The 26,933-nt window shown below is 39.6% G+C and overlaps 4 protein-coding genes across 9 annotated transcripts; 2 read left to right on the forward strand and 2 right to left on the reverse strand.

The window, feature by feature from the left end:
- Positions 1-242: 242 nt before the first annotated feature.
- mon1bb (MON1 secretory trafficking family member Bb) lies at positions 243-9,619 on the reverse strand. 2 transcript variants are annotated; one of them, XM_088089701.1, is made up of 7 exons: positions 9,595-9,619; positions 8,685-8,763; positions 6,989-7,083; positions 6,297-6,890; positions 4,261-5,053; positions 3,145-3,292; positions 243-1,550 (listed from the first exon to the last, which is right to left on the reverse strand). In XM_088089701.1, exons 3-7 carry the CDS (start codon positions 7,065-7,067, stop codon positions 1,323-1,325), a joined length of 1,842 nt encoding a protein of 613 aa, XP_087945827.1. In that variant the 5' UTR covers positions 7,068-7,083; positions 8,685-8,763; positions 9,595-9,619; the 3' UTR covers positions 243-1,322. The 2 variants fall into 2 exon arrangements, with proteins under 2 accessions (XP_087945827.1, XP_042362835.2); XM_042506901.2 differs by lacking the exon at positions 9,595-9,619 and adding an exon at positions 9,180-9,536.
- tcta (T cell leukemia translocation altered) lies at positions 9,593-12,129 on the forward strand. Of its 2 annotated transcripts, none has more exons than XM_088089738.1 (3): positions 9,593-10,165; positions 10,257-10,342; positions 11,589-12,129. In XM_088089738.1, the coding sequence occupies exons 1-2, from the start codon at positions 9,955-9,957 to the stop codon at positions 10,310-10,312; spliced, it is 267 nt and encodes an 88-aa protein (XP_087945864.1). In that variant the 5' UTR covers positions 9,593-9,954; the 3' UTR covers positions 10,313-10,342; positions 11,589-12,129. The 2 variants fall into 2 exon arrangements, with proteins under 2 accessions (XP_087945864.1, XP_042362883.1); XM_042506949.2 differs by having other exon boundaries at positions 10,257-10,308.
- Positions 12,130-12,823: 694 nt separating this feature from the next.
- glyctk (glycerate kinase) lies at positions 12,824-20,656 on the reverse strand. 4 transcript variants are annotated; one of them, XM_042506929.2, is made up of 6 exons: positions 20,526-20,656; positions 20,252-20,347; positions 16,466-16,852; positions 15,506-15,657; positions 15,239-15,414; positions 12,824-13,783 (listed from the first exon to the last, which is right to left on the reverse strand). In XM_042506929.2, the coding sequence occupies exons 3-6, from the start codon at positions 16,819-16,821 to the stop codon at positions 12,893-12,895; spliced, it is 1,575 nt and encodes a 524-aa protein (XP_042362863.1). In that variant the 5' UTR covers positions 16,822-16,852; positions 20,252-20,347; positions 20,526-20,656; the 3' UTR covers positions 12,824-12,892. The 4 variants fall into 4 exon arrangements, with proteins under 4 accessions (XP_042362863.1, XP_042362847.1, XP_042362871.1 ...); XM_042506913.2 differs by lacking the exons at positions 20,252-20,347; positions 20,526-20,656 and adding an exon at positions 18,564-19,212; XM_042506937.2 differs by lacking the exons at positions 20,252-20,347; positions 20,526-20,656 and adding an exon at positions 17,617-18,532.
- Positions 20,657-20,729: 73 nt separating this feature from the next.
- Positions 20,730-26,853, forward strand: wdr82 (WD repeat domain 82). The gene is made up of 9 exons (XM_088089728.1): positions 20,730-21,083; positions 22,330-22,427; positions 23,008-23,074; positions 23,173-23,272; positions 23,390-23,506; positions 23,620-23,775; positions 24,346-24,415; positions 24,549-24,691; positions 26,628-26,853. Exons 1-9 carry the CDS (start codon positions 20,923-20,925, stop codon positions 26,655-26,657), a joined length of 942 nt encoding a protein of 313 aa, XP_087945854.1. The 5' UTR covers positions 20,730-20,922; the 3' UTR covers positions 26,658-26,853.
- Positions 26,854-26,933: the final 80 nt, after the last annotated feature.

Genomic DNA, 26,933 nt, shown 5'->3' on the forward strand with positions numbered 1-26,933 from the left:
ATCAGTGGGTCCATTCATTTTGAAGAGGAAGAGACTACTGCGGATAATTTGGCTCCAGGCAAAAACCTCCTAAACAATCAACAGTAAAGACAAAGTTCCAGCTGTCTGCAATCTGCATTTGTCACCAATAGACGCTACTAATTCCTCCAAAATTTTCTACATTGTTCCTTTAATTTCCCATTTTCTTGTGGATAATGAATGCATCTCATTCAAAATATCTACTTAATCAGGACAAGTGCAGATTTGTGCAACCTGGGATTTATTCAATAATACTATAGACATACTCTTAAGACTTGAATTGACAAGAAATTCCTCAAAAGGACACAAAGATGAGGCTACTGTTATAGACCATCTTTACAAAACTATTATCCAAAAACAGATAAGTCGCCTGAAGTCACTACATCAAGTGTTGACTGACTAGAAGTTTCTGCAGAAAAACATGGTGTGAGCTCTGTGGCATCTTCTTAGCTTCACTGGATGACAACGAAAACACTGACCGACAATGCTGATCATGTTGAATGATCAGGTTTAACAGGCTGGGACTTCCTACTTTGTTTTCTGCACAAAATGTAACATGAATGAAACCTGATCATTTTCATTTGAATAGAAACATCAGTGTGATATGAGACAACGCCATGTTTTCAAGTTGTGCCACAGGGATGTGTAGCCAAAGTCACACAGGACAGTTTGTCTGTTCATGACCCTGAATGACACATGGAGGCCCATCCCCGTTCTGGCAGTACCAGTTGTCGTTATTCCAGTTTATGTTGAGCCCGAAAACACAATACACCTTCATTTCTTGCATATCCTGTTTTGCAACATCGGGATGTTTTTGTTTCATGAAAGAGATCTAAGAGCTAGTGCGAGAAAGGTAGTTTAATTTCATTTCACTCCTCATCCTAAAGTACTGCCATGAGCAGTTATAGCATATGAACCAACTGTCTGTGTGATACATTCACTGTCCGTGAGGGGATTTCCTCTCTTGTTGCAGTAATAAAACAATATAAAAACATTTAAATATCATTGCAATTATTTCCTACCACAGTTCAATTTAAAACGTACTAATGCTGTTTTGCCCTGACTGTTTCTGATCGAAAGCACTGATGCAATGACATGCTTTCTTGTTAAGGTAAAGAAATAATACTAGTCTGAAAGAGTTCATTCCTTCTTAAATAGTGTAAAACTTCTGTAGTGTTTGATTCCAGTAGTCAAAGTCTGTCAAGTCCGAACAAGTGTTAAAAGAGGCTTCAAAAATATTTTGGAACCAGTGTACAAACTATTATTGAATGAGGCCGAGCGACTATCGTAGCACTTACAGAGTCCTATAGAAGAGATAAGAAGCCGTTATCTGTGGAGTCTTGCTGGTCAGATTTACCACCTCGAGAGCTCTTGCTGGGGTTTGGAGTGGTTGAATACTTTGGGGGATATCTGATGAAGAGACGGTCCTCCTCCTTTTTAATCCACCTTAGGAGCTTAGTGATAGCAGTGATAGCACAGGCCTTTGTCACCAGAGGACTGAAGCAGGTGTACAACTCAAATTTACTTGTGACCTACAGCAGAGAGGGAAATTGACATTTAAGGTTTTTTAAGATAATAACAGCATGATTAAAAAGAATAGTTTGACATTTTGGTAAATATTTACTCACTTTCTTGCAGAGTCTTAGATGAGAAGACTGATACTCTAATATCTGTTTACAAATTATGAGCCAGCTAACTTAGCCAAGCTTAAAGACTGGAAATGAGGATAAAGCTAGCCTGACTGTCCAATTTTTTTTTTTTTTTAAATCCACAACTTTTCTTCTCCTTAGTGTTTCCAAGAGGTATTATTTTTGTAGCGAGGACAACCAAATCAATTTTCGCCTTTCAACTACCACAGTTTCCACAATTACTTTGAATGTTCCACCATCCACGATTTCCAATATCCCTGATAGATAACAGCACATAACTTACACAGTGAATTCAAGCCGTACAGGGAACCCATCTAAATGCTGATGGTGACATTATGCTATAGACACTACCAGGGCTGCCCATTGAAAGGCGTAGATTCAAATCATCAGACCCTCTGTAAACTGAAACTACTTCAAGTCGAGCAGTCGTGTACCTCTGGGGACTTTTTGGTTCCCAGATTTTGCTGCAGAGTGAGCTCTCTTGACTTTCACACTATTCTTTGGTACAGGGAGCTGCAGACATGCAGGAAGCAGAACAGAGGAGCAGAGAGGAGAGACTTCTGCTTAGAAGTGGTGAATTTACAGCTCACAGTAACTTTTTAGGACATAGCCTCTGTTTTTTTTTTTTGTATCTAGTGTCTACAGAAAATGCTGTTGCGCATTTCCAAACCGTAGTTAGCGCAGTTAGCTTGTTTACTATATGGCGTGAATGCTGCTGTAACAGTGAACGTCCCACAGAGCCTGTTCACACTTTAAAACTTCGTATGGAAAACAAAACAAATGGTCCAAAATTGGTATTGAACAGCCAGATCAGATTCAACTGGCATAATTTTGAGTCGGGTACAGCCCTAAACATCACACTGTGCAACAGTTACTTCATAATTATAAGTTAAACAGGTTATTCATGTAGGTAAGACTTGCATAATCCGCTGATAGTTTATAAAGTGTAACATTTCAACAGCTTATTAATTGAGATGCAACAATTCAAATGTTTTGCTTTATTCTGTAGATGTTTAAACACTGATTTATATGTGATTTGTTTTGTAAGAAACATCTGGTGGGTCAAATCAAACATTATAGTGGTCCAGTTTACTACCGCAGACCCTACTTTGGGCAAACCTGATCTATAGAGTTCATATGACAACTCGTGAACATACATTCATATTCTCAGAATAATCAAGTTAAATTTAAAATATTCAGTGAATATTTAATTATTCTGTTGAAATGTCGGTATGTTCATGACAACACTTAAATATCTATAGGTTGACTATCCAAATGAAGTTGAACGGAAAGATAAAAGTGTCTTCTTCTCATCTAACTCTCCACAAGACAGCAAACAAAGGTATTTCCAAAATGTTTCCTTAGAAAATTCTTAAAATAATGTCACCCTTGTTTCAAAGATGATCTAATAACACATGCAAAAATAGTGTTCAAAAGTTGTGACAGCGATAATGTCTTCGTTAACACAGGTACATACCCAGGCTAGCAGAGTTTCCCTCTCAGCGACATGGTAGATGAGTTTGAGGGGTCGTGAGGTGCTGTGGATGCGACTGTGCATATAACGATAAAGGTCCAGCAGTCTCATTTTCTCCTCCTCACTGCTGTACGGTGCCTCCATCTCTGGGCTACATGCAGCAACAAATCACAGAGTAAAGGTCACAGAGCGAAAAAGCATTTCAAGTTTTCAAAATGTGATATATAAAAACATAAGTGCTATGGTGCTTTTTTTTCATCATTAAAACTTTCTTCGAATAGATTTCTAATAGCGATGAGATAAAGCTGCACAAGCAAACAAAGCTCTTCCTGCTCTTTGCAATGTTCTTAACAGTGCTATGAAAATCAAATGATCATATTATTATGTTAATATTAAGTGTGGAGCTGTGATTATTTGTATGATTTCATTTTCGTTTTCAAGGTCTGTATTGTCTGCTGGCTCATGTTATAAAACACCAAACACTTTCAGTTCTGCCCCTCAAGAGATAAGTGGAGAGAATTGGCAGGATTAATGGAAGACAGCTTGAATTTCTTGCAATTTTTATTTCTTCACGCCCTTGTAACTGGAAGCTCATTTCAAAAACCCTCGTATTCTGAAGTGTGCAATATAAAACAGGCCGCTTTCGTTTGTAAACACCAACCACAATAAGCTGCCTTTTTTTTCTTAGAGAAAATGAGTTTTCATACTTCTTCTCTTGCACAAGTCCCATTTTCTTAAGACAAAGAAAATGTTATATCACAGACACATTTGTAAAAAACAAATGAAATGTTATACAAAAAACGAGGTTCTTCCAGCTTAAGGCAAGTGGGATTTGAGACTTTTTAATGCTACTTAGGATTAAATTTAACACCAATTTTACAGAAGAAATTGGGAAAAAACATATAGATTAATAAAAATCCTATCTCCAATGTCTAAACATTTTTAAGACTTTTGAATGAAGACCGTTTAAAGTCAGTTACAGCCTTATTTTTAGACTGATGGATTCATTGCCTTTGAAGACTTTAAAATATGTGGGGACACTTTTTAAACATAAGATAGTTTAGGCACATTTGTCCTTCCTTCAGTTACATAGACAATGAAAAATACACATAAACACACCTGGTGAATTGAGTGAGCTGGCGGTAGTTGTCTGGCACATCAAAGGGCTTGTACATGAAGTGTCTGAGGTCTGAGACGCCCACCTGGCTCACACTGTATGACTGGACTTTGGCAATGAGGCTCAGGGAGTTCTGCGCCATCATGGCCTCCTCTATCTTCCTCTTGCATTCGGCTACAGCGTAGAAAGCCTCCTTATCTGTCGAGAGCAGCAGCAAGCAAACAGTGCATTCTGGAGGGTCCAGGTAAGAAATGTATGCATAAAAGTAACAGTCAGGATTAAAGAGAGGGAGACAGATGGGAGTCCAGATCTCCCCGGCCTGAAATGCTGAGGAGGCTCCGATGAGGTTGAGCAGGAGGTGGATGTCAGCGGGCTCCAGTCTGGTGTCCTCAATGACTGTCTTTTCTTGGACGATGGTGAGGAGCTGGTTCCTGGCGATGAGGATGGAGAAAACCAGATTGGGGGTGATCGCTTTCTGCAGGATCTGGCTGAGAGAGTCCCTGAGAGAGGAAGCTAGGGGCAGGCAGTGTACTGCTGCTAGCAGGAAGCTGGGGTCCGAATCCACCAGGTTGAGAAGACCGTCCAGGATCTTCTCTGAGCCCGCCAGGAGTCTCCTCAGGTCGTAGTTTTTCTTGTGTTCAAAGATGCGGGATATGCTGGCCTGGGTGAGCATGCTGATGATCTGATAGTACACATAGAGGAGCTCTCCACGCAGCTGCTGCTCAGACTGACGACTGCTGGAGACGCACACCAGCACGAGGGGCCCTTTCTGTAAGAACACCACGGTGTGCTCCTCTGAGGGAAGAGCCGAAAGACATCAGCAAACATTTCGGATAACACTGGAAGTAACAGTGACCATTTCCTTACTATGCTCTCACTAATCTACAGCTCTGCACTCGAAAACATTGCATTTTGTGGACTTGAGAATGATGTGACAGGCATTTACAAAATAAAATGTTGTACTTCAAATAAATGGCTAATAAAAGCAACTCTGTAAATGCATTTACAGGGATAGTTCCGAATTTGTATTAGTGGGGTTGTATGGGGTGCTCTACAGACAGTGAATTATATACAGTAGCCTAAATGTCAGTCAGCATGCCTCAAGTTTGGCGAGGCAGACTGGGATCTAACACAGAAGCTATCTACTACTGCAGGGGGATCAGCAACAAAACAGATTTTTGCCAACTTAAAAAGCCCCACCTACAAAAATCCAGAAAAGTTTAAATGTATACTATATTTACAATATTTTCACCATTTCACCTTAATGTCTGACAGTAATTTCTCAGTGATCTCCACTGAGAAAAACAGCGATTTAACATTGCTGAACGCAGGAGCTGCTGGTTTACCGCTCCTTTAAACAGTTAGTTTGTTTGTATTATTGTGTGACTTTAGCATTTGAAAAGGTTAGTTTTGATTCATCAGAGTCACAGAAACGAACTAACTGGTCAAAGCAGCGGCGGACCAGCAGCTCCCGTGTTCAGCGAGCTAAAATTACTGTTACTGTTCTCATGGGAGTCTGGTGGCTTTGATGATAGTATAGATGGGGAAATAAATAACAGACTGTTCAGCAGATAGGTGGTGAAATTTATCTCAACACTGAAAACACATTGATTTTTTGGGTGAAACTTTTACAGGAGGTTGAAAGGCATTAAATCGCTGATCCCCATCCACAACAATAGTTGCTTAGCGTCTGTGTCGGTTCTCCTGCCCGCTTCTCCAAACTGACGGCGTACCCTCTGACATTATCTGTGACACATGAACTATGGATAAGTGCCCCATATATCCCCACTTCAAAAAATCCAAACTATCCCTTTAATCTCTCCTTGCTAATCATATTTTTCAATGTTGCAGCATTTTTTGTCAACTCGAGATAAAGGGCTCGTCCTCTATGACAATCCAGAGCCACTGAGGCCACATTTACGGGCTGCTCCTACCCACAATCCTCTGTGAAATGTCTACACTTGCTTTCATTTTTGTAAATGGAAAACTAAATTTACAATAATGTTAGAAAAGTTATGAATCACACGAATGCTCTCACCTGAATAGACCGAGCGGATGATATTGTCTCCACTTTGAACAAAAGAAACCAGCGCCATCATGACTCCCATTGTAGAGGAAAGAGCCTCTTCACTGCCGTATCGGGAATAGATGGGTTTGCCTGCTTCGCTCAGCACAAAAACATGCTTCCTGTGCTGCCGCCAGCTGTCAGCTGTCACATCCTCGTCACGATGAGACATAAAAGCAGGAGTTTCCTGGGTGCCAGCCTCCAACAAGGGAGATGACCTTCCCTTCACGCCTATACCTTGCTCCTCCAGCTTGGCCTTGGCCAGCATTGTAACGACAAACTCCCCAGAGTCGCTGCGGTCATTGTCGGTGACAGCGTCCTCCGTCTCTGTGTCAGACGGCTGCGTGGACACATTGTTCTGACACTCAGAGCTTTCTGTCACCTCAGTCTCTTGCTTTGTTACCTGGTTAGCCTGGGGCTCGGTGTCCAGACTCTTCTCTGCTGTAACATCTGACAGGTGTGAATCAGCAGGCTCCTCTTTGTTAACAGCGGTGCTGTCGTTTCTCTCCACCGGATCAGGAAACATGTGATTCCCCAAGAGGGAGAGAGAAGTCGCCAACGTGTCAGCTAAAATGAAAAGAATGAAATTATGAAAAGAGAGACTTAAATATAGACAATTGGAATTAAAAAAAAAAATAGTTTTAATGAAAGATTAAAACAATTACCAGGAGGATTGCTGTCACGGGATGGTTCATAAATCTTTACTCCCTGTGCCTCTCCTTCTTGATGATTGTCTCTCTCCATGATACCATCCCAGTCACTGGAGGAAATTAACAAATATATATATATATTAAAACTAAACAATCTTAAATAAGCAAACTTTATAACTAATGTACAGCGATCAGCCAAAACATTAAAACCACTGGCTGGTGAAGTGAATAACATTGATCATTTTGTTACAATGTAATGTACTGATGGGAAATTGGGAAATTGTGGGTCCTGGTATTCAGTTGGATGCAAATTAACACAGCCCCCCTCCCCCCACCCCGATAGCAGTACTCCTCCATCATCAGGACAATGCACCATGCCACAATGCAAAAAGTGCTCGGGGTGGTCCAAGAAATGTGACAGAGAGCTCAAGTTGTCCACCTGGCCTTCAAACTGCCCACGTCCTAATGTGGTTGGGCATTTGTGGGACGTGCCGTACCCCAGAAGAGCCCTGATCCACAGTGGGAGCCTCTTTAGAAGGAACTTGGCTCTGACCTGTTGAGGCATCGACGCATGATCTTTTGGGGATGTCCTGTGGTGTCTGGCCCAGGAGCCCTGTAAGGGATCTGGGATCTGGGGACTTTGGAGTAGGGGTCCACTGATGTTTTCTCAGGGCCGCTACCAATTATTATTATTAGTTAATGAGACCGATAACCAATATTTGAAACCGATATGCTTTTACAATAAAAATGAATGACAAAATTTAGAATTTAGAATATAACAAACTTTGCTTAAATCCCTTTAGCAAATGTTTACTGTAAACCGAAACTTTAAAAATCATGTACAGCAAGTTTCCAGCAACTTTTTAAAAATAAAGTCAAGTAAAAATTCACCAAGCTTTATTAAAAAAAAAAAGGTTGTTGGGAACTTGCTGTATATGATGGTGAAAGTTTCAGTTTTGATTAAATATATTTAATTTTTACAGGTTTTGTGTTGGAGTTTGTTATATTCAAAATTCTATATTTCGACAGAAATATTTTCATTTTTTTTGTAAATGCATATCAGTCATCAGCCTCATTAAGTACTAATTATCGGTATTGGTATCGCCCCTGAAAAACCAATATCGGTCAACACCTACTTTGTAATGACACGATAATAGTTATTCGCTTCACCAGTCAGTGGTTTTAATGTTTTGGCTGATTTGTGGTTGAAGCTGAACCCTGCATGCATCTCAGTCTCTTATGAATAGTAGCACTCATACTGGACCAGTGGTCAGGTCACATGATTACAGAGGAAACCCGGTTACACAGAATTAAAACTCCAAGACATCAAACAGACTCTAAACACCGATATAACTTCTAGCAGCCTGGCTAATGCTACAGTGCAGATAAACGGCAGCCGAAGAGACTAAAGTAACTGACATTTCACAGCCAGAACTAAGAAACTAACGCTTGTTTATTAAAGGCTTACTTCTGCAGCCAATTTACCTTGTCTGCTAACTTGCCCACCGTCAATTAACCTTTCTTTTGTTTTTATTTTGATGCATATTTGACAGTGAATTCCGATACAACTCAGTAAATGCTGGCTGTGAGACGGCTAATGCTAACAAGCGACACACACAGATCAATTTCATGGCCTCGGCTTAACAGTGAGCATGCAAGCAACCGTGCTCAGCAAGAAATAGACAGATAAAAGACAAATAATTAAACTTACGATTTGGTACCGCCGAAACGTTGGGTTGAATATTTAATTCGCTACATCAACTTTCATCACCAGCCCGGCTGCAAACAATCTGTCAAGAATGAGAAGCAGAAAACAAATTTTCCTCTTACGACAGCAGACATCCGGAATCTCTGATGACAGGCTGGATAGACCAATCAGGCTGCTCGGTGACAACGGCTAGCCCCGCCTCCCCTGAGCGACGCACTGCGTAAGCTAAATGTTAGCAGTGACTTTAGCTGGTGAGCTAAATATACAAAGTGTTTTGGGATGTTTTAGTGATTGATTCAAACAGAACTGAAAACCGTCACGAGTAAAAATGCATGAATTGTATCGCCTCTGTTACAAATTTCTACTGCGGGGATGGCCACATGTATTTTCAGTGAATACATTTTGATATGTAGCTAGCTAACTTAGCCAGGAGCTCATTAACAGGTGATGGCAGTCCTGTGGCGTTCACGCAAAAATGTTAGCGAGAAAGACAATTACCTTATTTTCATCTGTTATCTAACAGCAGGTTGGATCTTCAGTGGTATTTTCGACATCTGACAGAGGTCCATTGTATGTCCGGTGAGATAAAATGTTTGCCAGGTTCGACGCCAACGTTTAAATCCAATATTTCCAGACTGCACTTGCTACTGTCCGGCCTGTTGTGCCATAATACAGACAATGGATGTAGCTAGCGTGAAAATGCTGGATTTTGAGGTCTGCTTTGCCCCGGTTAAGCATTTTGTCATTCCTGACAGGCAGAAAACGTCTGTCGGATTACGAAAATGCTGCTGAAGATTCAATGTGGTGCTGATTAACACGTAAAATAGTAACATTTAGATAACCCCCCCATGGTTTGCTATGGGACCGATATGGGAGAGCTGAACTGACAAATGGGTAGAACTATAGTATCTACCATTTTGTGCTGGTATTGGCGTACATTTTCAGTTGAAAAAAAAAAAATCAGCTGGGCGTATTTCAAATAGATAAATACTTCAATATTACGGCAATTAAATGTGAAGTTTAACCCAAGAAGAAATTAAAGCGGAGACTATTTTTTGAAAATGGGTGTTTATAGTTAGCTAGCGTGGCTACGCTACGTAACTACGTCACGTCCGATTCTTCAAACCTCCCACTGATACAAACCACAAACGTCGTAGCTAACGGCGACCAGGATGTCATACGCTAACGCTACATAGCCAAAGCGATTTTTAAATTATCCATCGGATGAAGAGTTCACCCGACTGATTTTACACACGCGGAGTGACTGGACATTATGGAGGAACCTTGGGATTTTGAGTTTTTGTCCCGGATAGCTGACAGCTGCTTGTCATTCCTGTCTGAATTTGTTGACGACTGGCTCGCCAACGATATGAGGGTCTCCATATTCAAAATCCTACTCAGCTGGTTGATTTTTAGTCTGATCGCGATTCACTTTGCATGGAAATTTTACGGGAATACAGTGAACGATATGTATTATCGACAGGGTGAGTTTTCTTCGATGTTATCTGTATAATTGTCTAAACTGCAGTGTTAGCCACGTCGGCTTCATCTCTGTGTTCTGGTGGTGATGTTCAGGGACGGGACAGAACGGAGGCACACCTGAAACAGCACCTCACCTGAGCGGATGGTAGGTGTCCGAGCACCCATGTCCCTTCAGACAGGTAGATGATCCTCCTCACACTGTCTGGTGCTCTAACGCTTCAGTTGGGATAAGTCATCATAATTACAAAAGCTAGTTTTAGGATCTTTGCCCATTTTTTTTTCTGATTGGACATTTAATACGTTAGGAAGAGGGCCTCTAAAAAGTTTTTGTTATGATGTTGTTTCAGCTGGAGCTGCAACATTTAATGCTAACCTATCACTAGTGGTGGTGGTGTGAAATATATTTAATAGCGCTATTGATGGGTATTACTCTTAAAGGGAAAGTTCAGATTTTTTTTGTAATAATCTTTATGCAAATAGCACTTTTCAAGCTTAAACACACAGTGCGTCGCAGATAAAAAGGTTTACAGAATAAGATAAGATGTCAGAGACCCATGTAGCCCCTCCTCTGCCCTCTAATGACATAACCAAAATTAAGAACATTAAAGCACAAATGATAAAGTAGCACTGCCTACAAGAACATGAGGGTGCAAGTTCAAAAATTCAATTTCATAAATAAGTAAGTAAAATGTGGATAATTAACCTAATTTGAGCAGATAAAAATGAAGAGTAAAAGAAATCACCATATGTAAAAGCAGATAAGATGCTAATAAAAGAAATGATGTCATATAAAAACAAGTTGAATTACAATAAAAGAACAAACTCTTGAATTTAAAAGTGCAGAGTATATGGAAGTGCGTAAAATAGTCACATGGCAAAACTAAAACAGGAACACTATAAAATGTAAAGATTTTAAGTTCAAAATGTAACACCATCAAATAATAATTTTAAGGAAAGGCTTTCTTATAAAATTGAGTTTTTAGGAGGCTCATAAAAAGCTTCAGTGGGGTTGAATTGGGTACTTACTAATAGACAGTATATTACAAACAGCAGAAGTCAGTCTGCACGTCCCCAGTTTAGAGAGGCAGGCTGGAGTCCGACATGTACTGCTTTTGAGGGGTCAGCACCAAAATGTGTTTTAGCAACCAAAAAAAAAAATCAGCATCAGATTAAATGCGAGCTGTATTGAGAGTATTTTCACAGCTTTACTCTTAATGTCAGACAGTGATATCCAACTGAAAAATGTTTTATTGCTCTCTTCAAAGCCAGACTTGGTCTTTATAAGGGTTAGTTCAGATTCACCAAAGCTAAAATTACAAACCCCAAAAACCCACTTAAAAATCCAAACTATCCCTTTAAATCGCATTCTAGTTACTGCTCATTAACATTTGTTTTGTCAGTAATGATATTCTATCATTGTTGCAGGGAAAGCAAAGCAGGAGACACCCCGAAGACTCATCGAGATTAACAGGACAATGGTGTCGGACTTAATCTGAGTGAGAGCTGGACTCCTGTGATGAGACATTGAATGCGCTCTCAAGTTTTGCTGATAACAAAGCATCTTCAGTGCATTCAAGTTGGATGCCCAGAAACACATCTGTTATGCTTACCACCAGTGTCAAACTGATATCCACTGAATCAACTACATAGTGCCGAAAAGATATTTATTTTTGGCTTTTGAGTGAGCAGAACCTTAGTCTTACAACTTTTTCCCCCGTGAGGATTTAGCACAGATGTGACAGATACTGTCGGGTTTGTGTGTAAATTAAGGGGCTTCCAGGAGACTGTCTTAATATCCGACATGAAGTTTTTCATTCTGATCATGAGAAAAATAATTTGACCTGATTTATATGAACTGTGGGAGGAACAAAAGCATTTTTCAAGTCAATACAGATCCATGAAACACAGTTTTGGTCTTCAGTTGTTTTGTTGTTTTTGCATTAAATTTTAACCCACTGTTTCACAATGAGTCCCTGTCTAGAGTGTTTACACCCTTTGACTTCACAGCAAACTAATCCACCAAATTGATCAAAATTAGCCACTAATATAACATATAAAATACTTGATTACACAAATCCATGAACCCATATATGACCCCCGTAGAGTGCAAAGTGTGAATGAATATCACCTGCATGTATTCAAGGTATGAGAGAGCTGGCTAATGATTTCTTGGCATAAAATGACATTGTAAAGACAAACCAGCATTCTTGAGAAAAAAATAACTTATTAAAAGAATTTTTAAAAAATCCAAGGCACTGAATATTAATGTCGATGGCACCATGCTGCAGTTAGCTCTGTACATACAACATCTTCTGCCGGATGCTACATCAATTGTAGCTTTATGGGTACTGGAGGGAGGGGCAGGGAAGTACATGAGATCTGGTCTGTAACACAAATCAACAGCAACCCACCATAGACTATTAAAAAAGCTTTACTGATATTAAATTATTTTCTTTAAAATACTGATGCCATTGACACTTTCATTGCCATAACCTGGGTTCAGTTTTTGGAAAAAAAAAAAAAAAAAAAAAAGGAAAATTCAATACTGTAGTCATCACAATTTTATATAGCAACACTATTTTAGCTGTTATGTAGTTTAACAGAGAAGGGCTAAAAATGTCTGTGTAGAGTAAAAAAAAAACAATAACTACAATGCCAAGTCAAACTTATATAGAGTGTTTATTTATCCAGATCCGCTGGACTTGGATCTCTTTATCTCGTGCCGTGGATTATCTTATGTTAATGGGAATCGGTGGAATTAGTAGCATGTGCACATCCATCACATTGGTGCAGGTTAGGCCAGGTACGAGTAAGCGCTGCCCGGCAGAGAGACGTGTAAAAAAAGTGTAAGAATCGTTGTTGGTGAGGAATGTGTCGATGTCCAGCCCCTGTGCATGTGCTTCTTCACATAACCCCGCATCAGTGACGGCCCCTGCGGCGTCAGTGGGTCCGTCCTGACCATCAGTTCCACCGCTCAGGAAGACAGGACCATTAGGTGGGAGATTCAGGCCTCTCAGCTCCAGTCCCACTCGCATGGCCAGCTCCTGGTTTCGACCACCTCGGCCCATGCCTGTCAGCTCCACAGTGGGCTCCCCTCCAGCTAACAGACACGTGGCGCCCCATCCTTCTGTGCGCCCTTCACCCAAGACCTGCATGGTGCGGCAGAGGTCCCAGCTCTCCACGCCCACTTCAGGCCCCAGCTTCAGCACCTCTGCGGCAATCTCTGGAGGAGGTTCCTCTCGAGAACAGGCAAAGCGGGCCAGGAGGCCATACAGTCTGGAGACTGACTTCACATCGCCACACACTCCTGGTGCAAGCACAACGGGGCGGAAGCCTAACTCTCGGACACGGCGACCTGCACACATGAGGGCAACGCTGTTGGAGCCAATCACAGCATTGAGGACATTTTCTGGTGTGTTGGATTTATCTTTATTCTCCCTCCACCGGGGACTTGGTCTCCCGAGGACGTCCTTCACTGAGGCCGGCAGAGAGTTCAACAGTTTGAAACGCTCAAGGACGGACATTACTTCTTCAGGCCACGTCTCACTGCACACTGTGGGGCCGCTGGCTATCAGGTCCACAGGGTCCCCAATTACATCGGACAATATCAGTGAGACCACCTGTGAAGAAGTGATGAGAGTGGCGATCAAAGCACTCTGCTGAAATGAGTTCTCTACAATAGCTTCTCTTACACTGCCTGCTCAAGGGGGGAATATTGTGCCATTATGCCGCCTCGCCATTCTGTATAAAACATACGATCGTGGAATAGGAGAAAAGTCGTCTCGCCTTTAAGTCAGCAACAGAGGTAGTAACAGCAGCGAATTAAGGTCTATGCAAAAGCGACAGCTGGTAGGATGGGATCATGGGCGTGACTGGTTTAACCACAAGGGTTCTAAAACATTATCATGGACAAAATTTCAAAACTTTTCCATGACTTTTCAAGGGCCCAAAATAGTTTTTCTTGCCTCACTTCCCCAGTGTTTTTCAAACGTAGAAATTCAAATATAATTCCAGTGTAACACATGATGTATTCAAGGACCGTCAGAAATTTGAAACTCCATTAATGTTTTCTGTTTTTACAGTTTCTGGTTGTGATACATAGTGTCATTTTTGGTGTTTTTTTTTTAAAGAAAACTTGCCTTTCAAAAATTTAAGGCAAAAAAAGTTATCTATAAAAAATCGCCAAAACTTTTTTGAGAAAGAAAAATGCCCAAAATTAAGAAAAGAAATGCCAGAAACTTTTAAAGAAAACATGCCTTACTATGTTTTCTTTCAAAATCAACATTAAAACACAAATTACAGCTATTTAAAGTTGCATAGCAGCACCATTTAATGTGAGTGCACAGACCAGAAAAACAATCACATGAACAAACGTGAGGATGATGAGAACAATGATGAAAAAATCTTTGAAACAAAAACATTTTGGAATTTGGCTTACACTTTGCAATATTAAGTTTGACCCATGTCCCATACATTAACATTCAGGGTACGACCTGTACTGCAGCCAGTCACCAGGAGACAATCGAGATGTTTTGGCCTCACTTTAGGGAAGCTGTCATGCTTTCCATCTTTACATACAGTCTGTGAGCGTGATGTTTTATTATGTTTTAATGACGTTTTAATGAAGTTTTAATGACGTGTTATGCATGCGACCCACCGCAGGAGATTTAAAAAGTAGCTGTTAGCAATTAGCAGCTAACTCAAAGAATACAAAACAATTGACGTAAATATCCACAAATTAGGAAAACAAATACATTCGGGGCCTCCTTACCCTCTGAGCAGAGGATGAGATAGACATAACAGGGATGGTAAATGATTGTTATCGCCATGTTATGCTATTGCTATTCTTAACAAACGCTGCTGACAGGTATGCTAAATGTCACACTAGAGGCAGACACAGCTTCTGCAATGCTGGCATGCTATCTAAAATCACACACTGGAGCAGCATCTTGCCGTCTCTGTTTGGTTATGAGTAAAACTGCAAAAGCAGCATAAATGTGAGACTTAGTCGTGACCCTATAGCACAAACTCTGTATAAAAAAGGGTTAAAAGGAGATTATAGAGAAGTATGTTACCTGAGCAGGGTGAGCACAGTGCGCGAGCCCTCCGCCCTTTAAGAGAGACAGGGCGCGTCGGACAGTGTTAAGCTCTTGAATAGTGGCGCCAGCACCTGCAAGTTTGCGGGTAACATCCTGTTTCTCTTGCAGTGTGATTGGTGGGATGGGTGCAGGTAATAGTGCAGAGCCTCCACCTAGACACAGTTTCACAGTCATGTATTAGAGATTTATATTTCAAGGAATGATTCTGTGCAGATAAAGCAGCAAGAGGAGATATATTTTTACCTGAAATCAGCACAAGAAGCAGGTCTTTCTCCGTCAGGTCACTGGCTAACTGCTTGATCCTCTCAGCTGCCCTCTGGGCATCAGCGTCAGGCAGGTTGTGTTTAGCTCCCTCCATGACTGTGATGCGACTGTTTTCTTTTAATAAGAGATGTCTGCGATGAAAGAGAGAAATTGTTATGTGCCGCTCACTCCTATTTTAGTTTAAGAATTTAAAGGTCCGGTGTGTAGGATAGCAAGTTATAACAGCAGCAATGGAATATAACATATTTAGTGTAAAATCACCTAAAAATAAGAACCATCTTTTTTTTCATTACCTTAGAATAATCTATTTATATCTACATAGGGAGCGGGCCCTCGCCCATAGAGTTTGCCATGTTTTTACAGTAGCCCTGAATGGACAAACCAAATACTGGCTCTAGAGATCTATTCATGTTTTCGTGTCAGCCCCTCTGTGATGAGAGGGTCAAAAAAAATGATTTTTTAAAATGTAAGACTGCTTTTTCTTTGTTTTTACTGCTTTAAATTAACAGATCCATTTGTTTTTGAGAGGAGACCTCCACAGGTAATTTTCCTTGTGGTAAAAACCTCAAGAACGTCTGGTTCTTTAGTCATCAGAGAAAAAAGATGAGCTGACATTAGCAGATGTTGGGCTAGTGGCCTCTCTGTGTCAAGCCAAATAGCCTCTAAAAATTTTTGTTTTTCCATAAAACTGCTTTATTCAGTGTTTTTACCAGTTTTTATCACCTGGTCTGTTTATTTCCGAGAGGAAAGGACATCTGTGGATAATTCGGCTCCAGGTAAAAACTGAACAATGAATACTGAAGGAATCCTAACCAGGAGTTTAAGTTTGGCAGATTGGAGAAGTTTCAGCTGGTTACAATCTGCAATCCTCACCACTGGATGTCACTAAATCCTGCACACTGTTCCTTTAAGTTGTGAACATCCTATGGCTTTACTTACTCTTTTCCATGCTGCTTTAATGTCTTCTGAATCCCATGTGGTACGCTTATTATTCCATTCACTAAATGATCACCCAAAATCCTCTCTGCCTCAGCAGCCATACCCAGTACTGCTTTTCCAAAACCCACCAGGTGCAGGTTGTGATTGAGTGTGAATTTGTGATCATTGATAGTAACAGAGTCGTCCTTGCGCTTTATACTCTGCCGGACCACCGTATCAGGCTGCACAGCCTCCACTGCAGCTGCAAACACCATGCGTGCCCTTGAGTCCATTGACATTTTGCACAACGTAGGTTTCCTCCTGCCCACGAGGGTTAAGAAAGGCTGAGGCCGAAACAGGGAAAGAACACGGGCCATGGACAGTTCACTGGGTCTGAGCAGAAATTGCCTGAGGAATTTAAAAACCATAGTTTATACAGACAATTTTCACACAAAAAATGTTATTCTGAAAAGACCAAATACAGTATATAGAACATAAAACGGGTACAGGGGAAAATGAAAGAAATTCTAGTCATTCACAAATATGTTTTGTTGGTTGAGGGACAATTTTCCCTCTCAAGTGAATGTTAAAAAATCAGAAATTTAACTGTAGAAGTTGCTCATCATTGTCCGCACTTACACTCTCCAAAGAATTAAAATGTTTTGCAGTTCTACTTGAGAGCACAGGCTCAAAATTCAGTATCTTTGGTATTTATTGTGCTTTTTTGTAAGTGTCAGAGGTCAATGCTTTAGAGGATGGTTAAGTGAAGTACTGCTGAAAACTAGAATTTTATCAAGGTCAGGTAGTTGCACAACTTTAATTTACTAGAACGGCACAGGATTAAAATGCCAGTTATATTTGCAGGAAAGTAACAAATTTAACAGCCAAATCCAAGCCAGAAACACTTGGCTCTGTGGCCACAAAAAATATATACTTAAACTGTAACATCATACTTCCAGTTAATAAGCTGTACACCTTTACTGACTGGTAGCTCAGTTAAATCTCACCTTTGGTTAAATCTAAAGACTAGTGTGTGGAAAAAGAAAGTATTCATTTCCTACCTTTAGTGTTTAAATCAACTAAAATCTTACACAGATAACAGCTGTTATCCTAAGCCAGCTACACATTTCCTGTTAAAACTGCGCTCTGTGCAGACTCACGAGGCGGCCTACCTGTGATGGTTGTAAATGGGATATAAAGCCTGTTGATTCCTGCAGAAGCCTGTTTTGTGCTCCCAGCTAGGCAGAAATCCAACCAGCGACTGACTGGACTTGTGTACCTTGTGTGTAATGATTGACTCGAATGGACCACAAGACACATCAAACCATTGATCAACCAACTGCACATTTGTCTCTGCAGTTATTTTATTTTTTTCCCCTGAGCGGGGTGAACAAAACAAAAGTGTAGTATCTGAAAGACTTTGGGGCTATTTATACTGTGGCATAGTTCAACGGGTTCACCACCGAAAACTTGTATACAGTGAGTCCGTGTGCACACTGGTTTTCGAGTCTTGTTTTCTCAGAGTCATGAAGACACTTTCACTCATGTTGTTTGAAAACCAAACATGCCAAGAGGCATGCAACCATGTGTGCACTGTTCATTCTTCACAGCTTAGAGCTGCCTTACTCTTACTTGTAGAAATGGCAGGTAGTCAAGTGAATTATATTTTATGCAAACTACTGGTATCATTGAAAACCCTGGCATAAACAGCACGTCATACAATGTTGGAAAGCTGTCATATTCAGTGGGTCTATATTATGACTGTAAAGTGTGGCATCTTGTCATCATTTATACCAGATTTAGACAATGAGGTATGGAAACTTTGTAAATGAACTTCAGAAATATAGCACATTGCCCACTGTGCAGCCATCAATGACTTTGCTACACTTTCTCTGTTTAGACCTGGCATCAACATGTGTCTCGGTGATCTGATCACAACTGGATAGCCCTTAATACAAGTGTAAACGGCCACTAATACACATTTCGGATCAGTCATAACACTTGCTGAGGTGGTCCAGGATGCAGTTGACCACATACAAACGCTACGACAGGGACTACGTCATTGGTGCAGGATGTGGTGGTTGCTTTGGTGACAGCGCACCAATGCTCCGTTACTTACCCATTTTATGTAGATGTGGATGAAGTGTTGCGTGACCGTCCCACGTTTTACCCGACGGAAGGAGTCGTGTTGTTTGGTTATTTATGCTTACAGCTGACAGCCATATCTCCCGCTGACGTAATAACTGTGCGCGAGGCAGTAACGAGAGGGACTTCCCGGTAATTCATCCTTGGTATAAACGGCGATGTGTCTCGGATCACTGAAACACAGGCTAACACCAAATCTAAACAGGGTGACTGTTTATATCCCGTGGTGTCGAGGTCATTGTGGGCATTGATGCAAATTAATGGGCATGTCTGCTATAAAGCAAATTTAGAGTTTAATCCGACTTTCGCACTGGTGTGAAGTACTTCGATTTGTCAGGTATTATATGAGCAATAAACATCCCCATCTAGTTATTTTACCTTCCTCAATAATTTCCCCAAAAATGTATTATGTCATGAAATAAATGTATACAGTGATATAATTTTATATACACCATGGCAAAGGACTGAAGTCACCTACCCTTTCAACAGTGGTTAAAATGTGAAATCATCATTGCTGAATTGACTGAATGACATCAACACAGACCCTCCACTTAACAGCTGTTAACAGAGTCATGTTTGTATATAAACATACCAACATACCATGAACATACCATCATAACACTCGTGGAACTAGTTTATTATTTATAGAATATACATTTACTTTGTGCTCTTAAGGGACTGTTCCAGACCCTTTAAAACTGGAGCGACATCACTTTTCCTCATGCTTGCCCTTCAAAAGTATTTAAAGCTTTTAATCCTGAGGACATTGGTGTGATTTCTTTCAGAAACACTGGAATAAGGCAATGAGCAACATGATAATAAATCTGTAAAAAAAAAAAACAAAAAAAAAACGTCAATGAGTAGATTTAGAAAATTATTTTTTTAAAGCTAGGGAAAAATGTCTAGGGAAATGAAGAAAAAACTAGGGGGAAACTATATTTATAATTACCACGATTAAATTTATTTCACATTATTTATTTCTTTTTATTTCTTTTTCCATTAAGTTTTTATTTTTTTTATAGAAAATGTATTTATTTATTTATTTTATAAAAACAACGGGTAACTTTCTTGTACTTTTCATTAATTTCTTCTTTTTTTTTTTTTTTAGTATTTTTTATTTCGTGGCTCATTGCCATCTTCCTATATTTTTGAAAGCATAGGAATAAACCAGTTTGTTCAAGTTTCAGAGGATTAAGTCTATATAATAGAGGAGAGGGTGGTTGGGGTGTGACTTTATTTATTTATTTAAATTTATTTTGACCCTCCCCAAAGCTACATATTTTCCTTGAGACCCCCTGAGTGACAGGGAAAATACATGACCCTACATTAGTTACTACTTATTAGATTTTAACATACGCTTTTGAACATATCTCTTATTGTTACTTGTTGAATTGGTTTAATATTCTTATTAACATTTGCTTTATGCTGTATAGGTCTGGCTTATTAATAATGTAATGTTGTCAAAAGATTGTTTAACTGAATGTTCCACAGACCGGATGTGGCTTCTAAAACCGACACGAGCAGTGACCGTTGTCATGGATGTATCAGGTTACCATGGTCACCGTCCAACTTCTACACTCACGGAGCAAATCTTCTTTCAAATCTTTCCGCTTCAACAATAACACACGGGCTGCTGAAATATCAGGTAAAGTCGGCTCCTACCTCAGATTTCCAGCTCTGTGAGCACAAAACTCCTGCTGTTATTTTCTTCCCCACTTCTCCTGCGTCCATTTTGCAGCCTGGAGCAAAATCTGGAAGCTGGTAGAAAAAAAGAGGAGGCTGACAAACGTGACAGAAAGTGCTGGACCAGAGCGGGCAAGAGGGGCACCTGCTAATGCTGTTTTTAACAGACTGTAATGACAAAGAAAAGAGAAAAAATGTCCACATGGGTGCAGGTGATAATCTAGACTAAAATATAATTTTATCCCAAACTTGCCTGGAGCAGGTTTTGTGTTGTATTTACTGGGTTATAGTGGGGAATAACGCTATTCCCGTATGAAATCCCCATGCATTCATTGTGTACAGATCATGGATGTACACAGATGCAACTATCGCGATAACTATCAGAGTTTCCCACTAATGCGCGTGTCAGATGATGAATATGCGCGTCACCGACGTGGCGAAGGCGGTGCTTTTCCTTCCCTCCTCTCCACCGAGGATCACAAGTATACCAGGCGGGATTTCGTCGCTGTTTTTGAACTACAATTCTTAAAAAGAACTGTTAGAACCACTGCAGTTCATAAATATAAATCCGAATTACGATAGGTGACATCTGTACGCCGATTTAAGGTCAAAACGAGGGCCTGCTTCCCCTCAGACAGACAGAGGCCATCATGAAGCTGACGGACAATGTGCTGCGGAGCTTCAGAGTTGCTAAGGTGTTTCGAGAAAACACAGACAAAATTAATTGTTTCGATTTCAGTTCAAACGGAGAAACGATTATTTCCAGCAGCGACGACGACTCATTAGTCTTATACGACTGCCAAGAGGGAAAGTAAGAGCGACTTCTGTTCATTTTACGATATTGTTTTTGACGTTAGCTACTTGCTATGCTAGCTAGCGAGGCCTGCTGCAGTGCGATCAGCAGCGATTGTATGAGGCGTTAAATTTGTGAATGTGCGTGCCGCTTAAAAACAAATGCAGCATACTTCTGACAATTTGTTGTCATGTGATAGCAAGTGGTATGCTATGTGGCCATTGTATAGTTAGAAACAGAACAAAATTAACGTTCCCTGAGTTGTAATGCTGCGAATTGTATTGTAGCGTAAAATGTTAGGTAAGTTTGAATGATTGAAACTAAATAGTGATTAAAAAGGTCTCATTAGCACCAATTCATCGTAGACGTGGGATTCACCAGCGGCTCCAAGTCACGATATTACATTTAGTCATATGCCAAGAAGCAATATTATTGCGATTTTAAAAGTTTTTGCAACATGCTGAGATATGTGATAACATATATTGCTATTTATTACCTTATACATCTACAAAATATGTCCCCAAAAGAAAACTTTGGCAACATCTGTTTAATCTACAAAGATCATGCTTGCAGTTTATTGCTGTAAAATGCATCTAGTGGACTGCTAAAGCAAATAATGTTATTATTCCAGTAGGCTACCAATAGTTTAATTTGGATTTGCAATAGAAATAATTAAAATATTGGCGTTCTTTGCATTGATACAATATGGCCATGCTGTGCTCTATCATTTTTCCTCACCCTCGTTTGATCAATCAGTAATTCTGAGGACCTCAATTGGTTAACAATCAAACCATAATGTAGTAATTCCCTCTGTGTGAATCACCATCCATTTTGATATTTTGTGAAATAACAACTAATAATAATATGTTAAAACAAAACTGTGAAACATTTGCTGGGTCAGCTTCTAAAATGTGAACATATGATGCTTTTTTTCTTTTATAAATGATACTTAATGGAATATCTCAGAGTTTTAGAGTCCCAAATGAGTCAAATAAGCTATTGAAGATTGCAATTTTAAATTGTGACTGGCATTTTTGACAGTATTCAGAATACTTTTTTTTTTTAAAGTATATAATAAATATATAATGCAGTATCATCGAGGCAGTAAATTTGATGCATTTGGTGTTTTTGCATAATGGTATTAACTAATTATAATTTAAAACAACAATTAGATCATTTATCAGTACAGATTGATATCTTTTATTGATCAAAATGCTTATTCATTCTTTTTTTTTCTCCTCTCATGTGACCTGATGTATCGCAGACCCAAGAGGACTCTCTACAGCAAAAAGTATGGAGTGGATCTGATCAGGTACACACATGCTGCAAACACTGTGGTCTACAGTTCCAACAAAATCGATGGTATGTTGATGCACAAATACTGTTTAGTGTTCTTGTTAGTTTGTTTGTTTGTGTCACATGAATACGTTTCAGATTTTGTCCAATGTGATCATGCTGATATATGAAAGAATGAAGTACAGATTTGATTTGATTTACAGATCAGGCATTGCAATGTTGTCATTAATAATTGGAATATAGGGCCAAACAAGAAGAAATATTAACATTTTGCTCAGCTAGAGCTGTCATACACAACTAGAAAAGTGCTTTGCTGCAACACAGGAGAGGACAACATTAAAGCTGCATCACAATAATAGAATTACAGAAGGAGATGTAGGGTACAGTGTGTTTTACAGGTTGGACTCAAAAGGACTGCTGCTGGGTCACAGGACACACTGCTCACTGTGGTCTGAGGTAGTTGTTTGTACAGTTTGAGGGTCTGTGATTCTGCCCCATACAGGAGCTAACTGTACAAGTGACTGCCTTGCCCACGGTTGAGTTGACTCATCAGACCGGCTGCTTGTAAACGATTTAATTTTGGATGCCAGCTTTTAGCTCACTGTTGCTTTTTACGTTTAATGTTATGGTGTTCTTACTTTTAAAGATACCATCCGGTACTTGTCCCTCCATGACAATAAATACATCCGCTACTTTCCTGGCCATAACAAAAGGTAAGGACTGCATTTATGCTGTACCATTATTTGATGTCAAGAGCTGAGATTAGAAGTTCATCTGTTCTCATTCCTTTGTTTGTTTTGCATGTGACCAGAGTGACATCTCTCTCCATGTCTCCTGTGGACGACACATTTATTTCTGGCTCACTAGATAAAACAATCAGACTGTGGGATTTGCGGTCGCCTAACTGTCAGGTCAGTATCGGGGTTTTTTTGCAATTTGGCGAGAATACGATGTTGCACTAATGTGTAATATGAAATTGTTTAAGAGGGACATAGCTGACAACACTGCTTGTAATCTGTCCATTTTAGGGTCTGATGCACCTACAAGGGAAGCCAGTGTGCTCCTTTGATCCCGAGGGTCTCATTTTTGCTGCCGGAATAAATTCAGAGATGGTTAAACTTTATGATCTGCGGTCGTTTGACAAGGTACAAAGTGTTATTGTGCAAGAGACCATTTATGATGTTTGTTCGTTTAATACTAGAAGTGAACTGCTTTAATTTGATAGTAGTAAAATGTTTCTGATGCCTCTTATCAACAGGGTCCCTTTGCGACCTTCAAGCTTCAGTATGACCGAACATGCGAGTGGACAGGACTCAAGTTTAGCAATGACGGAAAACTCATTCTTCTTTCTACAAACGGTGGAGCCCTTCGCATCTTAGATGCTTTTAAGGGCGCTGTGCTACATTCCTTCGGGGTAAGAGACGACTCGTCGACATACACAGTGTGTAAAGAAAACAGACATATTTCACGTATAAATCAGAGTTGGGACAGTAGGTCAATGAAAATGACAATTTTTTGGAAAACACAGTGCAATCACACCTGTTTAACCTGTTCAATGACACATTTAATACAGTGAGGGTATTTTTGAGTTTTCGTTTATATTTATGACAGAAAAAAAGAATGAGGATCTGAAAACTTCAACTAGATTGTTCATTGTGTTGAAATAATAATAATCATGATAATGACTTAAAGACATAGAATAATAGAATAAAATATATATACATATATATATATATATATATATACACACAAAAATACAGTAGACACAATAAATACAATAAAATACAGGAGCTACACAACACTACACTATGAAAGTTAATATAAAAAGATTCAAATTCAAGAGACTGCACCCACTACACCATCATGGAAGTTTAAGATGCAGTCTCATGCCATCATTATCATTATATAGGCCATATTAAGTCTCTGCATGTTGTACCAATTTGCACAAAATAATTGCTCACGTATTCCTCTCATTCACCTTCAGGGCTACAACAACAGTAAAGGTGTGACACTGGAGGCATCATTCACCCCGGATTCTCAGTTCGTCATGATTGGTGAGTTAAAATTGCTCTCTTTTTGTTTCCTGAATGTTGGAAGTTATTCACACATTAAAGACTCCGGGACTTTGCCATCTCGTAACAGAGCCAGTCATGTTTTCATCAAACGTTTTTGTTTCATTTATTGAAGGCTCTGAGGATGGAAAGATCCATGTGTGGAATGCAGAGAGCGGCATGAAGGTGGCTTTATTAGACGGGAAGCACACAGGACCAATAACCTGCCTACAGTTCAACCCCAAGTTCATGACGTTTGCAAGTGCCTGCTCCAACATGGTGAGGGACTGATTTCTGACTAAATCTACTCGACTCACTCGTCTTAGGTTTTCCAATAGCAAAAGTTTTTGATAGTACCTGTTAATATTTTGGGCTCCACCTTGGTCGAGGCACTAAGCCAGCTGAGCCAATAGTAGAGGGTTGAGCTCAAACAATAGAGGGAGTGTAACGATACAGAGATCTGGATCGAGATATGGCTTCCATCATTAACAATCTAATATTATTGATGCAAAGTGAAAACATCAATACATATCATTATCTTAAGATGAGCCTTTATTTTAAAATCCCAAAGGCACGTCTGTGTCACCATTTCCGTACAAGTACACCTCCTTCCTAAATACTCAAACAGTATTAGCGTTAAAGTGCCAGGCAGACAATGGAGAGCAATGAGGACATTTACTGATATTGTCTCATACTTATGATTAAGGACAATGCAAATTAACATAGTACAACTTCAGCCTGTTAAGAAGCTGTAGTAACTGATGTTTCACAAATTGAGATTACAGCTATTGCTAGTTTCCACTTCCTGTCCCTGGTTAGGCTTTTTGTAAAGAAAAAAGTAGACATCAATGTTAAATACAATAATGTGCATACAATAACTGTCATGGTAAAAAAAGAAGACAAAAGGGTAAATATTTACATCAAGGTTACATACAGTTACAACTCTCAGCTATAGAACATAATAAAAATGCTCACATCTCAGATTTTGCTTTAACCTTTAACCTTTAATACTGTTGTATAAAGTCTTAGTATCGATCACCAGCCCCAGGATTGAATGAAAATCATATTGTAGCAGACTTGTGATATCAGCTAATTTTGTATCATGATAAAACTTGTGATTTGCACAAACATAATTTTTTTTAACAGCCAAGCTAACACCAGTTGCGACCACAGTTTATTGTATTCACTCGACCCAGATTTTTTGAAAAAGAATTGATAAAGTGCAGACGCTCTTCTTTTGGTTGCCGAAGCATTGTGAGGATAAAGGATTTAGCAAATATCGTGTCGACGATGTTGGTAGATTCACGCAGTAGCACTGTGGCAATCAATTACCTGATAATGTGTGTGTAGAACACACGACCCACCGAAATAAAATGAACACAAGATATTAAGATTTGTAACAAAAGCAAAATCAGAGATGTGAGCATTTTGAACTATTTGATAATGTTCTGTAGTTGAGTGTTGAAACTGTGTCTTACTTTTCTGTATTTTTTTCACCATAATTGTTATTGCATGCATGTTATTGTATTTAACCTTCATATCTTCTGTTTTTTCTTTACTAAAAGCCTAAATAGGGACAGGAGTTGAACACTATCAGTGGCTATAATCTCTATATGTGAAACATCAGTTATTACAGCTTGTTTGTAACAGGGTGAAGTTGTACATAAATAAATAAATAACCCTGCCTACACCAAGGGATACTATCTGCAGTGGAAAACAAGATAGAGAAAAACACCTGGTGCCAAAAGCGAGTTGAGTCAAGCGACTTAAGCCGAACCACACAGAGGAAACGTGTCAGAACATTTCGGTCAGTACATGGCAGTGGTCTTGGAGGAATGTAGCAGCAAATCGGGTGTGTAATGTGATCACCAAACTCATGAAATTTATGGACTTCTGTTGTTTCTTTTGTCACATTATCACACTGTTCAGTGACTGTCCTGATCTGAACTCCGGCTACATCTGTACGCTTTGTTTGTGTGTGACTGTGAGCTTATAACGTGACATGAGGAGTCACATGTTTTCAGTGTTGAAATCATTTTTCGCTGTCAACAGATGTGCGTGGAAATGGAAAGCAAGACTGCGCCATAGTTAATAAGATATACATGCATGTTTTTTTTTTTAGCTGAAGTAATTAAAACAAACATGGGAGGAAAAGCAAAAATGTTTTTTTTTTTTTTTGTGATGAAACATTTATGAATGCTTTCTCGTCTTTCAGGCGTTCTGGCTGCCGACCATCGATGACTGATTACGGCAAAGTGAAGGGCTCTGTTGAAGGCCAAAGATGAAGGCAGCAGCAGGGGGTCAGCACAGCCGGCTCGGTGTAAATTTCACAGGAAGTGTGACCCATTAAATTCAAATTGTAAATAAGTAGTTTGCAGAAATAGAACATTTGTCTATTCTTTTTTTTATATTTCTATTTAACATTAAATTGTTTCTTTGTATGATGTTGGTTTTGTCTGTTTATTATTGTGGTGTGTGCATATGCATATTGCATAAGTCATGGAGATGAAGTGTTGCAAGA

The sequence above is a fragment of the Plectropomus leopardus genome, chromosome 2 (genome assembly GCF_026936395.1).
Source record: "Plectropomus leopardus strain MGB_pleo_1.0 chromosome 2, ASM2693639v1, whole genome shotgun sequence".
Classification (NCBI taxonomy): Eukaryota; Metazoa; Chordata; class Actinopteri; order Perciformes; family Serranidae; genus Plectropomus; species Plectropomus leopardus.